General features: G+C 62.3%; 1 protein-coding gene across 1 annotated transcript in view; it reads right to left on the bottom strand.

Moving 5' to 3' along the window:
* pde6c (phosphodiesterase 6C, cGMP-specific, cone, alpha prime) overlaps window positions 1-17,509 on the bottom strand; it is a 62,879-nt gene that overhangs the window by 16,787 nt on the left and 28,583 nt on the right. The window contains exon 9 of the mRNA XM_060841779.1: window positions 3,131-3,280. Within this exon, the coding sequence (XP_060697762.1) occupies window positions 3,131-3,280 (150 nt within the window). The remainder of the gene's footprint in view (window positions 1-3,130; window positions 3,281-17,509) is intronic.

Here is a 17,509-nt window from a genome sequence, read left to right on the forward strand (position 1 = left end):
GTTAGAAACATTGCAACAAGGAACAGACCTCCTAACTCCCCATTTGCAGGGCACAAGTCAGGAATGTGATGGAATGCTCCTCAGTTGCCTGGCTGAGTTCCAACACACTCAAGAAGCTTGTTACTATCCAAGTCAAGGCCATCCGCTTTACTGGCACATCCACTCTCTCCATTACTGATGCTCAGTAGTATGGTAGTGCATCAGGTTTGACTGAGAGTAAACACATGCATTGTCTTGAAATATCTGAGCCCCTGCTGAATTGACATCTCTAGCTGTCTGATCTTTGCAATCAATTTCACAATGTTTATTTCTTTGATGGATACACATCAACGAGATTGATATGGATTGTTGAAGATCAGCTTCGATTAATACAGATCATTGGAAATTGATATAGATAAATGCAGATTGATAGAGTCACACAGAAAGAGGCTATTTGGCCCATCGAGTCTGCACCAATCCTCCCAAGGAAGACTTCCCAGCCAGACCATGGTCCCACCCTATCCCGATAACTCTGCATTTACCAAAGCTAATCCATCTAGCCTGCACATCGCTGGACACTACGGGCAGTTTATCATGGCCAGTTCACCCAACCTGCACATCATTGGATTGTGGGATGAAACCAGAGCATCCAGCAGAAATCCCCCACGCAGACTTGGGGAGAACATGCAAACTCCACAGTCACCCAGCGCTGGAATCAAACCTGGTCCCTGGTGCTGTGAGGCAGCAGTGCTAACTACTGAGCCACCATGCCTTTCACAATGTTAATTAACATAGGGTTGAGATTTCAAGTGCTTGTGGTTTCAGTCACTGAGACTTTAAGGAGTCTGGATGATAGATACTTGTATTGATCTGTAATAGTAAAGAAGATTTTATTTTAAGCTGGTGGAAGTGAATGACCAGCCCAATCTCCCAGCCTCCAGTAGGTCAATGATGGGATTTACCCTGACAAGTACACATTGAGATATGCTGACTGTTCATTGATTTCCCAGGAAAGTTAATGTTACAGTGGACAGTTTACACCTGGAATCCTCTAGAAGTCTCCAACTCTGAGCGAGAGTCAGAAACTTCAGAGGGCTCTTATCTATCTCAAGAGTTAACTGGGAAAGACTGGAGAAATTAAAACCTGCTGTAACTCCAAATGACTGGCACTGACCGCCCCATCCCCCCAACTATTCACAATGACCTCGACCCCAAAAACCAGCTCGAACTCCCCCAGCCAATACCCAAAAACCACCTAACCCACCTGGCACTCTACCCCTTACCCACCCCTTCACTTCCCTTCATAGTTTGTCAAAGAGGCAGGGACCTTTAAACTGTGTCTTCATACTGCAGACAGCAATCACCACAAAGAAAATGTATTCTGCAGAGATTCACTCAGACACGACTTGTGTATTGCTGAACCATGTCTGTTGGGATGGATCTTACATCAGAAGTTAGCCCCACAAAATCACAGAAAGGTAAAAAAGTAACATTTAGTCTGATCTGGGTTAGAAGTAGAGATTCCAACCTGAATCTTAAAACTGGGGACAATTTTTAAAAAGGTTTTTTTTTGTTTTACATATCTTACTGTTACGAGCAGGTTCATTGCTTCCATGCAGTGTATTATGGGTGAATAGTCATGCAAGTGCCAATGCTAGGGATTGGAAGGGGCGGATTAGTAGAAGCCATATCTTGAGTTGGCGTGAGGGGCCAAAGGACGTTTTTTGGGGGCATGAAGTACCATAGGTACACGGAGGGTTAGAAGGTGAAAATTCAAGGACCATTCTGTTGTCATTCCAAAAGGGATGAAGCTGAGGTAGTTCTTTCGAACTACAGTCAACAGCTACACACCAGCAGCTACTGTGCTACATCCGACCTGGTGTGTGCGTGTTTGTCACCCACAAACAATTTAGATCTTCTGACTGCGAATTTCCACAGGAAGGCCCCATTGTTGTGCTGCTGCATTCTCACATTTCAACTACTTCCTCATCCCTGACACTTTATCGGGGCCTTGGAGGTGTGGGGTCTGGGCGAGACGCAGGCCAGAATCAAATGAGAAGTTCAGTGAAACCTACCTCATTGTCAAGAACATCACAATCCATCTTTTCCATTTACGGCTCTACCAAATTAGCAGGTGGGGAAACACGACATGGGAATTAAAGCAGCTCCTGGCAGATTGTTCCAAACAATCTCCATTTTACCGTGACTAAATCGCAGCCCAGGGCACAACCCACAGGTACCAGCCAGACTTACCCTTCCTCTAAGGACATTGGCTTCTCTCTCTCTCCTGCCACCTGTCCAATACACTGGTAGTGTACCCTGAAGCCCAGAACTGCCTTGCAGAGCACACCCACAAAATCAGCAATGGATGTAGTTACCTGTCAGGGACAGACTCCCAGCCTGGTTTGGACCAGGCTGCCTACTACAGATGTTCACTTGTTGTCTTAGTGTGCATTCCCCTGATGCCTAGAGGCACGTATGCTTTGCTTCTCCATGCCTCACAATGCCAACTGGCACAGTCACACAACCAGATAGCTGGCTATGCCAAATCGGTACTCCTCAGTCCTCTGCATCATTTTGTCCATCAGGACCTCCACGTCTCGTCAGAGGAAACATGGTGTCAACTATCCCCATTTCAGCCACCTCAGTCTTCAAAAGTGACCAGGTTAGCTGCCAGTGCCCCTCCAGGTGCATAGTGGGCTTTCACAGTTGGCATGAATGCAAAGGATACTGGTCCTCGGGCAGATAGCCTCTGAGTGGCCAATTGTTCTGTCATGACACGTGTTTTGATGGGGTGGGAATTGAATCTGATATGTTCTGTAGAGCAGGAATGGCGAATTTGGTAAGGCACAGGAAGGGAACCCACCTTTTCCATGGCGAGAACCCATTTAACAATTCAACGTAACTTGCAATGAGACACAAGAACCCATGATTTAGCCCTTAGATTTGTCAATGAATGTGTTGCTCAACACTCCCCCTGGGCCATGTTACTAGATCAGGATTAAAATATACAACATCTGACGATTGCCAAAAGGGGGTGGGGGATGGGGGCAGAGGAGTTAGGGGGCGGGCACAATAAGAATATATGCTCCTGACCTCAACCAATAAAATAGTCACCACGACCTTCTGAACAATCTTGAGTGTTACCTACTTCCGTGATCTGTTCATCATACTCATCAAATGGCTTCCCATCTTTCCTGTTGTAAAATGTAGCTATTCCCACTATCTCTTCTTTCTTATTCACAATCGGCAATGACAAGACATTTTTTATAATCCAGCCGGTTTCATCCACAGGTTCTTTCTATCAAAGGACAGAATTAACAAATGGTTGTGCAGACAGGAGTGCAAACAATAAAAATTGAGAAATAAGTACAGTGAAAATCTAAATTAATAAATCAGTCTATACCATAAGTGTTTAAGAGATCTAGTACAATAAACCAAGAAAAAATAATCATGTGCACTAACATGTTCATCGGTTCCTGTGTGCTAACTGGCTGCCAGTTAAAGTTAGTTACTTGTACGGCAGAAATAATAACGTAATTTATATTTATTTCAAAGTGAAGAAAATGCTGTAATAAAGCAAATAGTAAATGTTGAAATGTTTGCTACAATTTCAATTTCACTTTCACCAATTCAATGAAGCCATTGATAAGTTCAGAACTGGCACAGAATCAAAATTTGAACGTGCTAATGTTCCCAACCTAATACAAAAAAACGACATACAGGGGAACCTCGATTATCCGATCGTGATGGGCGGGCACTATTTCATTCAGATAATTGATTATTCGGTGAATTGATTCAATGCCTTTCCTCTGGGGCTCGGAGTTTTCTGTTAAGACCACTCCCTTTCAGGAGACGAGGCAGCAACACACCACGTGTGAGCCCCTGCCTCCCCTTCTGCCCCTGCCCACCCACCCCCCAACCCCGGCCAACGCCGCCCCCCGCACCCAAACCCATCCAACACCGCCCTCACCCTGCAACCCCATCCAACACCGCCCCCACCCCCAACCCCGTCCAACACCACCCCCCAACTCCGTCCAACACCGTCCCCACCCCCAACCCCATCCAACACCACCCCCCAACCCCGTCCTACACTGCCCTCACCCCGCAACCCCACCCAACACCGCCCCCCCGCACCCAACCCCATCCAACACCACCCCCAACCCCGTCCAACACCGCCCCATACCCCGCAACCAGTCAACACCACGCCCCCACCCCTTAACCCCATCCAACCCTGCCCCCTCGCCCTCCAACCCCGTCCAACACCACCCCCCAACCCCGTCCTACACTGCCCTCAACCCGCAACCCCGCCCAACACCACCCCGCTACCCCTCAACCCCGTCCAACACCGCCCCCGCACCCAATCCCATCCAACACCGCCCCCCACCCCGCAACCCGTCCAACACCTCCTCCCGCCCTCCAACCCCTGTCCAACGCCGCCCCCTTTCCCCAACCCCGTCCAATACCACCCCCCCACCCCAAACCCCATCCAACACTACACCCTGACCCAAACCTCGTCCAACACTGCCTCTGGCCAACAGCGCACCGAATCCCAAACCTGTCCAACACTGCCCCCCCCCCCGCCCACGACCCCCAACCCCATCCAACACCACACCCGTCCAACACCGCCCCCCGCCCCAACCCTGTCCAACAATGCCCCCCGTCCAACACCACCCCCTGCCCCAACCCCATCCAACACCGCACCCTGACCCAACCCTGTCCAACACCGAAGCCCGCCCCTAAACCCGTCCAACACCGCCCCCCGCCCCAACCCTGTCCAACAATGCCCCCCCGTCCAACACCGCCCCCTGCCCCAACCCCATCCAACACCGCACCCTGACCCAATACTGTCCAACACCAAAGCCCGCCCCTAAACCCGTCCAACACCGCCCCCCGCCCCAACCCTGTCCAACAATGCCCCCCCGTCCAACACCGCCCCCTGCCCCAACCCCATCCAACACCGCACCCTGACAGAACCCTGTCCAACACCGAAGCCCGCCCCTAAACCCGTCCAACACTGCTCCCCGCACCAACACTGTCCAACATCACACTCCGCCCCCCCAACCCCGTCCAACATTGCCCCCCGACCCAACCCCATCCAACACCGCACCCCGACCCCTAACCCCGTCCAACGCCAGCCCCTGCCCCCCAATCCCGTGCAATACCATCCCCCAAACCCCCAACCCTGAGCAACAACGCCCCCCCAACCCCCAATCCTGACCAGCACCACCCCCCGCCACAACCACGTCCAACACCAACCCGGCCCCCCCAAAGCCGTCCAACAATGCCTACACACCCCATCTCTGTCCAACACCGCCCCCCCCGCCCCAACCCCGTCCAACAATGCACCCCATCCAACACCACCCCCTGCCCCAACCCCGTCCAACTCTGCACCCTGACCCAACTCTGTCCAACACCGAAGCCCACCCCCAACTCCGTCCAACACCACCCCCGCCCCCAACCCCATCCAACATTGCCCTCCGACCCAACCCTGTCCAACTCCGCCCCCTGCCCCCCAATCCCGTGCAACACCGTTCCCCCAAACCCCCAACCCTGTCCAATAACGCCCGCCCCAACCCCCAATCCCGACCAGCACCGACCCGGCCCCCCCCAAAGGCGTCCAACACCACCCCCTCCCCCGCAACTCCGTCCAACACTGCCCCCTCACCCCAACTCCGTCCAACACCGCGCCCTGACCCAACCCTGTCCAACACTGAAGCCCACCCACAACCCCATCCAACACCGCCCCCGCCCCCAGCCCAATCCAACACTGCCCCCCGCCCCAACCCTGTCCAACAGCACACCCCGCCCCACCCAACCCGGTCCAATATTGCCCCCCGACCCAACCCTGTCCAACACCGTCCCCTGCCCCCAACCCGTCCAACACTGCACCCCGACCCCTAACCCCATCCAACACTGCCCCCTTGCCCCCCAATCCCGTGTAACACCGTCCCCAAACCCCCAACCCTGTCCAACAATGCCCACCCCCAAACCCCAATCCCGACAAGCACTGCCCCCCGCCACAACCACGTCCCAGCACCGACCCGGCCCCCCCAATCTGTCCAACACTGCCCACTGCCCGCCAACCCTGTCCAACACTGCCTCCCAACTACATCCAACACCACCCCCACCCTCCAACCCCGTCCAACATCGCCCCACACCCCAACCCCGTCCAACACCTCCCCCTGTCCCCAAACCCTAACCCTAACCGCCCCCACCCCCAACCCCATCCAACACTGCCCCCAGCCCCAACCCCATCCAACACCACCCCACGCCCCAACTCCGTTCAACACCACCCCCGGATCCAAACCTGTCCAACACTGACCCCACCCCCAACCCCATCCAACACTGCCCCCGTCCGAAACCGCCCCCGCCCTGCCCTCTAACCACGTCCAACATCGCCCCGTCACCCTCCCTCAATCCCAACCAACTCCGTCCCCTCCCCCCAGACCCGTCCAACACCGCCCCCGCCCCAAACATTCCAACACTGCCCCCACCTCAACCCTGTCCAACACCGCCCCCTCCCCCCCAACCCCGTCCAACACCTCCCCTTGAACCCCAACCCCGTCCAACACCTCCCACTGCCCCGAACCCCGTCCAACACCGCCCCCTCCCCGCAATGCCGTCCAACAGAGTCCCCTGTCCCCAACACCGTCCAATACCGCCTCCCAACCCAACCCCATCCAACACCGCCTTCTGCCCCCAACCCTGTTCAACACCACACCCCTCCCCCAACTCTGTGCAACACAGCCCCCGCCCCCAACACCGCCCAACACCGCCCTCTGCCCGCAACCTCGTCCAACACCGCCCCTACCTCCCAACCCTGTCCAACACCTCCCCCTGCCCCCAATCCCGTCCAACACCTCCCCAAACCCCGACCAACACTGCCCCCACCCTGCAAACCTTTCCAACATTGCCCCCGCCCTCCCAATTCCATCCAACACTGCCCACACCCCCAACCCCATCCAATACCGCCCCCGCCACTCAACCCCATCCAACACTGCCCCCCATCCCTGACCCTGTCCAATAGTGCCCCCGCCCCCCCAACCCCGTACAACACCGCCCCCGCCCCAAACTTGTCCAACACTGCTCCCCGCCCCCCCAACCCCGTCCAACACTGCCGCCCACCCCAAACCCGTCCAACAACACCCCCCGCTCCCTGGCCCCACCCCCAACCCTGTCCAACACCTCCTCCTACCCCTGAACCCCGTCCGACACTGCCCCTCGCCCCCCAACCCCATGCAACACTGCCCCCGCCCCCACAGTCCCATCCAACACTGCCCCTACCCCCAACCCTATCCAACACTGCCCCCGCCACTCAACCCCATCCAACACTGCCCCCTGATCCGAACCCCATCCAACACCGGACACTATCCCCCAACCCCGTCCAACACTGCCCCCGCCACCCAATCCCATTCCAACACCGCCTCCTGCCCTGCAATCCAGTCCAGCACCGCACTCTGCCCCCACAGCCCGTCCAACACTGCCCTTCCCAACCCTGTCCAACACCGCCCCCGCCCACGATCCCAACCAACAGCGCCCCCCCACCTCGCCCCGTCCAACGCTGCCCCATCCCGCAAATCTTACCAACACCGCCCCCGCCCCCAATCCTGTCTAACACCACCCACTGCCTCCCAACCCCGTCCAACACTGCCCCCACCCCCCAACCCCGTCCAACATATTCCCCTGCCCCGCAAACCTTTCCAACACCTCCCCCACCCCCATAATCCCGTCTAACACTGCCCCTACCCTCAACCCCATCCAACACTGTCCCCGCTACCCAACCCCGTTCCAACACCAGTCCTGCCCCGCACTCCCGTCCAACACCGCCCTTCCCAACCCTGTCCAACACCGCCCCCACCCCCAACCCCGTCCAACAGCGCCCCCACCACCTCACCCCGTCCAACGCTGCCCCCACCCCGCAAATCTTTCCAACACCGCTCTCGCCCCCAATCCTGTCCAACACCACCCACTGCCCTCCAACCCTATCCAACACCGCCTCCCAACCATGTCCAACACCGCGACCACCCCCCAACACTGTCCAACATCAGCCCTGCCCCCGCACCCCAACCCTGTCCAACACCTCCCCCTGCCCCCAATCCCGTTCAAACACCTCCCCTGCGCCCAACCCCGTCCAACACAGCCTCGGCCACAAACCCGTCCAACACTGCCCCCACCCCGCAAACCTTTCCAATGCTGCCCCCGCTCTCCTAATCCCGTCCAACACTGCCCACACCCCCAACTCCGTCCAACACCACACCCGCCACCCAACCCCATCCAAAACCACCCCCTGCCCCGCAATCCTGTCCAACACTGTCCCCCGCCCCCACAACCACGTCCAATACCACCCCTTCCCCAACCCTGTCCAACACCGCCTCCCACCCCTGACCCCGTCCAACTGCGCCCCCGCCCCCTCACCCGTCCAACACTGCCCTCACCCCGCAAATCTTTCAAACACCGCCCCTGACCCCCAACCCCGTCCAACACCGCTCCCGCACCCCAACCCTGTCCAACACATCGCCTTGCCCCCTAACCCCATCCAACACCTCCTACTGCCCCCAACCCTGTCCAACACCGTCCCCGCCCCTAACCCTGTCCAACACTACCCCTCGCCCCCAATCCTGTCCAACACCGCCCCCTCCCCGGCAACGCCGTCCAACAGAGTCCCCTGCCCCCAACTCCATCCAACTCCACACCCCTGCCTGCAACCCCGTCCAACACCGCCCCCACACCCCAACCCTGTTCAACAACTCTCCCTGCCCCCAACCCCGTCCATCACCTCCCCCTGACCCCCAAACCCGTCCAATACCTCCCACTGCCCCCAACCCCGTCCAACACCGTCCCCTCCCCGCAACCCTGTCCAACACCACCCTCTCACCCCAACCCCGTCCAATACTGCCCCCTGCCCCCCAAACCGTCCAACACCTCCTGCTGCCCCCAACCCCATCCAACATCTCCCACTGCCCCCAACCCCGTCCAATACCACCCCCTGCCCCCAACCCCGTCCAACACCTCAACCCGCCCCCAACTCCGTTCAGCACCACCACGTCCCCCAACCCAGTCCAATACTGCCACCTCCCCCCAACCGCATCCAACACCACCCCCTCCCCCAACACCGACCCCGGCCCCTACCCCCTCCCCCAACCCTGTACAACACTGCCCCCGCCCCCAACTCCGTCCAATTCCTCCCCCGCCCCCAACCCTGTCCAACACCGCCCCCTCCCCGCAACCTGTCTAACACCGCACCCCCAACCCTGTCCACCACCACCCCCCACTCCCCAACTCCGTCCAACACTGCCACCTCCCCCTAACCGCCTCTTAACACCGTCCCCTCCCCCAACCCCGTCCAACACCACCCCCTGCTCCCCACCCCCTGCCCCAACCCTGTTCAACACTGCCCCACACCCCCCAACCCTGTCCAACACCACCCCCGCCCCCAACTCCGTCAAACACCATCCCCTCCCCCGCAATCCGTCCAACACCACCCCCGCCCCCAACCCTGTCCAATACTGCCCCCTGCCCCCCAAATTGTCCAACATCTCCCCCTGCCCCCAACCCCGTCCAACACCTCAACCCGCCCCCAACCCTGTTCAGCACCACCACGTCCCCCAACCCAGTCCAATACTGCCACCTCCCCCCAACCGCATCCAACACCACCCCCTCCCCCAACACTGCCCCCCCGCCCCTGCCCCCAACCCCATCCAACACCGACCCCCGCCCCAACCCTGTCCAACACTGCCCCCAACACCCAACCCCGTCCAACAGCGCCCACGGCTCACCAACCCAGTCCAACACCACCCACCCCCAACCCTGTCCAACACTGCCCCCAACAACCAACCCCGTCCAACAGCGCCCACGGCTCACCAACCCAGTCCAACACCACCCACCCCCAACCCCGTCCAACACTGCCTGCTGCCCCCCTATCCCTGTCCAACACTGCCCCGCCCCTGCCCCCAACCCCGTCCAACTCCTTCCCTTCCCCCAACCCCATCCAACACCGCCCCCCACCCCAAATCTGTCCAACACTGCCCCCCCACCCCAACCCTGTCCAACACCACCCCCCAACACCCAACCCTGTCCAGCAGCGCCCACCGGTCACCAACCCAGTCCAACACCACCCACCCCCAACCCCGTCCAACACTGCCTGCTGCCCCCCCATCCCTGTCCAACACTGCCCCCGGCCCCTGCCCCCGAACCCATTCAACACCGCCCCCTGCTCCCAACCTCGTCCAACACTGCCCCCACCCCCTGCCCCCTACCCAGTCCAACTCCGCCCCTTCCCCAACCCCATCCCACATCGACCCCCACCTCAACCCTGTCCAACACCGCCCACCCCGCCCCCCAACCCTGTCCACCACTGCCCCGTCCAACACCGCCCCCGCCCCAAACCTGTCCAACACTGCCCCCTGCCCCAACCACGTCCAACACCGCACCCACCCCTCAATCCCGTACAACACCGCCCCCACCCCCAACCTCGGCCAGCACCGCCCCCGCCCCCAATCCCGTCCATACCCCCTTACTTCGCAACCCCGTCCAACAGTGACCCCGATCCCTCACTCCATCCAACACTGCCCCCACCCCGCAAACCTTTCCAACACCACCCCTGCCCCCCAATCGCCTCCAACGCTGCCACCCCAACCCCGTCCAACACCACCACCCCCGCACCCCCCCACCCAGCAACCCAGTCCAACACCTCCCCCGTCCCCCAATCCCGTCCAACACCGCCCCGCCCCCGCGCCCCCAACCCTGTCCAACACCGCCCCCCTGCAACCCCGTCCAACACCACTCCCCCGCCCCCAACCCTGTCCAACACTGCCCACGCCCCCCAACCCTGTCCAACACCACCCCCTGCCCCACAACCCCGTCCAACACCGCCCCCAGCCCCCAAACACATCCAACACCACCCTATTCCCCCCACCCCCGTCCAACACCGGCCCCCCAGCCCCAGCCCCCAACCCCGTCCAACACCGCTCCCACCTCCCAACCTCGTCCAACACCGCTCCGCCCCCAATCCCATCCAACACCCCCACTTACCCCGCAACCCCTTCCAACAGTGCCCCCCGACCCACACTCTGTCCAACACTGTCCCCACCCCGCAAACCTTTCCAACACCTCCCCTGCCCCTCAATCCCATCCAACACCGCCCCACCAAGCCTGTCCACCACCGCCACCCCCCGCAACCCGTCCCACACCGCCCCTGCACCCCAACCCCGTCCAACATTGCCCCCAACCACATCCAACACTGCCCCCTCCCCACAACCCCGTCCAGTACCTCCCCCTCACCCCGCAACCCCGTCCAACACTGCCCCCCTGCCCCAACCCTGTCCAACACTGCCCCCAACACCCAACCCCGTCCAACAGCGCCCACCGCTCACCAACCCAGTCCAACACCGCCCACCCCCAACCCCATCCAACACTGCCTGCCGCCCCCCCATCCCTGTCCAACACTGCCCCCGCCCCTGTCCCCAACCATGTCCAACACCACCCCCTGCCCCCGACCCTGTTCAACACCGCACCCCTTCCCCCCAACCCCGTGCAACACGGCCCCGCCCCCCAACCCTGTCCTACACCTCCCCTGCGCCCAACCCCGTCCAACACAGCCTCGGCCACAAACCCGTCCAACACTGCCCCCGCCCCGCAAACCTTTCCAATGCTGCCCCCGCTCTCCTAATCCCGTCCAACACTGCCCACACCCCCAACTCCGTCCAACACCACCCCCGCCACCCAACCCCGTCCAAAACCGCCCCCTGCCCCGCAATCCTGTCCAACACTGTCCCCCGCCCCCACAACCCCGTCCAATACCGCTCCTTCCCCAACCCTGTCCAACACCGCCTCCCACCCCTGACCCCATCCAACAGCGCCCCCGCCCCCTCACCCATCCAACACTGCCCTCACCCCGCAAATCTTTCAAATACCGCCCCTGCCCCCCAACCCCGTCCAACACCTCCTCTTGCCCCCACCCTGTCCAACACACCGCCCGCCCCTAACCCCGTCCAACACTACCCCTCGCCCCCAATCCCGTCCAACACCGCCCCCTCCCGGCAACGCCGTCCAACAGAGTCCCCTGCCCCCAACTCCATCCAACTCCACCCCCCTGCCCGCAACCCCGTCCAGCACCGCCCCCACACCCCAACCCTGTTCAACAACTCTCCCTGCCCCCAACCCCATCCAACACCTCCCCCTGCCCCCCAAACCCGTCCAACACCTCCCACTGCCCCCAAACCCGTCCAACACTGTCCCCGCTCCCGAACCCCGTCCAACACTGCCCCCTCCCCTGCAAAGCCGTCCAACAGACTCCCCTGTCCCCCAACCCCGTCCAACACCGTCCCCTCCCCGCAACCCTGTCCAACACCACCCTCTCACCCCAACCCCGTCCAATACTGCCCCCTGCCCCCCAAACCGTCCAACATCTCCCACTGCCCCCAACCCCGTCCAATACCGCCCCCTGCCCCCAACCCCGTCCAACACCTCAACCCGCCCCCAACTCCGTTCAGCACCACCACGTCCCCCAACCCTGTACAACACTGCCCCCGCCCCCCAACTCCGTCCAATTCCTCCCCCTGCCCCCAACTCTGTCCAACACAGCCCTCTCCCCGCAACCCTGTCTAACACCGCACCCCCAACCCCGTCCACCACCACCCCCCACTCCCCAACTCCGTCCAACACTGCCACCTCCCCCAACCGCCTCTTAACACCGTCCCCTCCCCCAACCCCGTCCAACACCACCCCCTGCTCCCCGCCCCCTGCCCCAACCCTGTTCAACACTGCCCCACACCCCCCAACCCTGTCCAACACCGCCCCGCCCCCAACTCCATCCAACACCATCCCCTCCCCCGCAACCCGTCCAACACCACCCCCGCCCCCAACCCCGTCCAATACTGCCCCCTGCCCCCCAAACTGTCCAACACCTCCTGCTGCCCCCAACCCCATCCAACATCTCCCCCTGCCCCCAACCCCGTCCAACACCTCAACCCGCCCCCAACCCTGTTCAGCACTGCCCACGCCCCCCAACCCTGTCCAACACCGCGCCCCCCACAACCCCGTCCAATACCTCTCCCTGCCCCCGCAACCCCGTCCAACACCACTCCCCCACCCCCAACCCTGTCCAACACTGCCCACGACCCCCAACCCTGTCCAACACCGCCCCTGCCCCACAACCCCGTCCAACACCGCCCCCTGCCCCCAAACGCATCCAACACCGCCCTATCCCCCCCAACCCCATCCAACACCGGCCCCCACCCGAACCTCGTCCAACACCTCCCTCCGCTCGCACCTCCCAAACCCGTCCAACACTGCCCCCTCCCCACAACCCCGTCCAGTACCTCTCCCTGACCCCGCAACCCCGTCCAACACTGCTCCCCCGCCCCAACCCAGTTCAACACCACCCCGCCCCCAACCCCATCCAACACCAACCCCCGCCCCAACCCTGTCCAACACTGCCCCCAACACCCAACCCCGTCCAACAGCACCCACCACTCACCAACCCAGTCCAACACCACCCCGCCCCAACCCCGTCCAACACTGCCTGCCGCCCCTCATCCATGTCCAACACCGCCCCCGGCCCCTGCCCCCGAACCCATCCAACACCGCCCCCTGCTCCCAACGCCGTCCAACACCGCCCCCGCCCCCTGCCCACTACCCAGTCCAACTCCACCCCTTCCCCCAACCCATTCCAACATCGACCCCCGCCTCAACCCTGTCCAACAACGCCTACCCCGCCCCCCCAACCCCGTCCACCACTGCCCCCGTCCAACATCGCCCCCGCCCCAAACCTGTCCAACACTGCCCCCTGCTCCAACCACGTCCAACACCGCACCCAACCCCGTCCAAAACCGACCCCGCCCCAAACCTGCCCAACACCGCCCCCGCCCCACAACCCATCCAACACTGCCCCGCCCCCAACCCTGTCCAACACCGCACCCACCCCACAATCCCGTCCAACACCGCCCCCACCCCCAACCTCGTCCAGCACCGCCCCCGCCCCCCAATCCCGTCCATACCCCCTAACCTCGCAACCCCGTCCAACAGTGCCCCCCGATCCCCCACTCCATCCAACACAGCCCCCACCCCGCAAATCTTTCCAACACCACCCCTGCCCCCCAATCTCCTCCAACGCTGCCACCCCAACCCCGTCCAACACCACCACACCCCCCCCCCCCCGGCAATCCCATCCAACACCTCCCCCGTCCTCCAATCCCGTCCAACACTGCCCTCACCCGGCAACCCAGTCCAATTCCGCCCCTTCCCCCCAACCCCATCCAACGTCGACCCCCGCCTCAACCCTGTCCAACACCGCCCACCCCGCCCCCAACCCCATCCACCACTGCTCCCCGTCCAACACTGCCCCCGCCCCAAACCTGTCCAACAACGCCCCCCGCCCCCAACCCCATCCAACACCGCCCCCCCGCCCCCAACCCCATCCAACATTGCCCCATCTCCCCCAACCCCGACCAACACCGCCCCCAACACCAACCCTGTCCAACAACACCCCCCGCTCCCTGCCCCCAACCCAGTCCAACACCATTCCCACCCCCCCATCCCGTCCAACACCGCTCCCATCCCCCAACTCTGTCCAACACCGCCCCCACACCCTACCCCCCAACCCCATTCAAAACCACCCACCCTCCCAAACCCTGTCCAACACCGCACCCGCCCCCTAACGCCGTCCAACAGCCCCCCCGCCCCCGCCCCATACCCACAATCCTGTCCAACAGCAACCCCAATACCCAACACCGTCCAACAACGCCCAACGCTAACCAACCCCGTCCAACACCACCCCTGCCCCCGAACCCATCCAAAACCGTCCATTGCCCCCAACCCCATCCAACACCGACCCCTGCCCCAACCCTGTCCAACACTGCCCCAACCTCCCAACCCCACCCAACACTGCCCCTGCCCCGATCCCATCCAACACCGCCCCCAGTCCCCAACCATGTCCAACACCACCCCCGCCCCCTTCCCCCCAACACCATTGAACTCCGACCCCGCCCCAAACCTGTCCAACACTGCACCCTCACCCCAACCCCGTCCAACACCACCCCCGCCCCCGCCACCGATCCCATCCAACACCACCCCCACACCACAAACCTGTCCAACACTGTCCCCACCCCCTGCCTCCTACCCAGTCCAACTCCGCCCCTTTCCCCAACCCCATCCAACACCGACCCCTGCCTCAACCCTGCCCAACACTGCCCCCCGCCCCGTACCCGCAATCCTGTCCAACAGCAACCCCAATACCCAACCCCGTCCAACAGCGCCCACCGCTTACCAACCCAGTCCAACACCACCCCGCCCCCAACCCCATCCAACACTGCCTGCTGCCCCCATCCCTGTCCAACACCACCCCGGCCCCTGCCCCCGAACCCATCCAACACCACCCCCTGCTCCCTGCCCCCAACCCCGTCCAACAACACACCCCCGCTCCCCGCCCCCAACCCAGTCCAACACCATTCCCGCAACCCCACCCCGTCCAACACCGCTCCCAACCCCCAACTCTGTCCAACACCGCCCCCACCACGTTCAAAACCGCCCGCGCCCCCAAACCCCGTCCAACACCGCACCCGCCCCCAACCCCATCCAACTGTGCCCCCCGCCCCCTGCACCCAACCCTGTCCAACACCACACCCCACCCCTCCAACCCTGTCCAACACTGCCCCCCACTCCCCAACACCGTCCAACAGCACCCCCCGCCCCCTACCCGCAATCCTGTCCAACAGCAACCCCAACACCCAACACCGTCCTACACCGCCCAACGCTAACCAACCCCGTCCAACACCGCCTGCTGCCCCCAACCCATCCAACACCGTCCACTGCCCCCAACCGTGTCCAACACCTCCCCCGCCCCCATCCCCCAACCCCATCCAACACCCACCCCCACCCCAACCCTGTCCAACACCGCCCCAAACCCCCACCCCGTCCAACATTGCCCCTGTCCCCGACGCCATCCAACACCGCCCCCTGCCCCCGACCCCATCCAACACTGCCCCCGCCCGCAACCGCATCCAACACCACCACCGCCCCTTCCCCCCAACACCATCCAACACCGACCCTCGCCCCAACCCTGTCCAACACTGCCCCACCCCCTGCCCCCTACCCAGTCCAACTCCGCCCCTTCCCCAACCCCATCCAATGCTGACCCCGCCTCAACCCTGTCCAACACCACCCCCGCCCCCCAACCCCGTCCAGCACCACCCTGCCCCCAACCCCGTCCAACACTGCCTGCTGCCCCCATCCCTGTCCAACTCCGCCCCCGCCCCCTGCTCCCGAACACATCCAACACCGCCCCCGCACCACAACCCCATCCAACACCGCCCCGCCCCCGCCCCCTACTCAGTCCAACTCCGCCCCTTCCCCCCAACCCCATCCAACATCGACCCCTGCCTCAACCCTGTCCAACATCGCTCCCAGCCCCCAACTGCGTCCAACACCGTCCCCACCCCTACCCCGTTGAACACTGCCACACGCCCCCAACCCCGTCTAATGCTGCCCCCGCCCAAAACCCGTCCAACACCGCCTCAACTCCATCCAACAGCGCCCCATGCCCCCCAACCCCTTCCAACACCGCCCCCAACCCTGTCCAACACCGCCCCCCAACCCCGCCCAACACCGCCCCCGTCCAACACTGCCCACCCCGCCCCCCAACCCTGTCCACCACTGCCCCCGTCCAACACTGCCCCCCCACCCCAAAACCTGTCCACCACTGCCCCCGTCCAACACCAAACCTGTCCAACACTGCCCCCTGCCCCAACCCCGTCCAACACTGCCTCCCGTCCAAAACCGACCCCGCCCCAAACCTGTCCAACACTGTCCCCACCCCCCCAACCCCGTCCAACACCGCCCCCACCCCTACCCCGTTGAATACTGCCACACGCCCCCCCCAACCCCATCCAACACCGCCATCTAACCTCGTCCAACACTAACCCCCAACCCCGTCTAACACCACCCCCCAAAACTGTTCAACACCGCCCCCGCCCCCTGCCCCCTACCCAGTCCAACTCCGCCCCTTCCCCACAACCCCATCCAACACCGACCCCCATCCCAACCCTGTCCAACACCGCTCCCCCGCCCCCAACCCCATCCAGCACTGCCCCCGTCCAACACTGCCCCCCACCCCAAAACCCATCCAACACTGCCCCCCACCCCAAAACCCGTCCAACACTGCCCCCCACCACAACCCCGTCCAATACCGCCCCCAACACCAACCCCGTCCAACACCACCCCTGCTCCCTGCCCCCAACCCCGTCCAACACCACACCCGCCCCCTGCCCCCTACCCAGTCCAACCCTGCCGCTTCCCCCAACCCCATCCAACACCGGCCCCCGCCCCAAATCTGTCCAACACTGCCCCCCCAACCCAACATTGTCGAACACCGCCCGCCCCCTGCACCCGAACCCATCCAACACCACCCTCTCCCAAACCCCGTCTAACACCGCCCCCGCACCACAACCCCGTCCAACACCGCCCCCGCCCCCTGCCCACTACCCAGTCCAACTCCACCCCTTCCCCCAACCCCGTCCAACACCGCCCCCCT

Source organism: Hemiscyllium ocellatum, chromosome 22 (assembly GCF_020745735.1).
Source record: "Hemiscyllium ocellatum isolate sHemOce1 chromosome 22, sHemOce1.pat.X.cur, whole genome shotgun sequence".
Lineage (NCBI taxonomy): Eukaryota > Metazoa > Chordata > Chondrichthyes > Orectolobiformes > Hemiscylliidae > Hemiscyllium > Hemiscyllium ocellatum.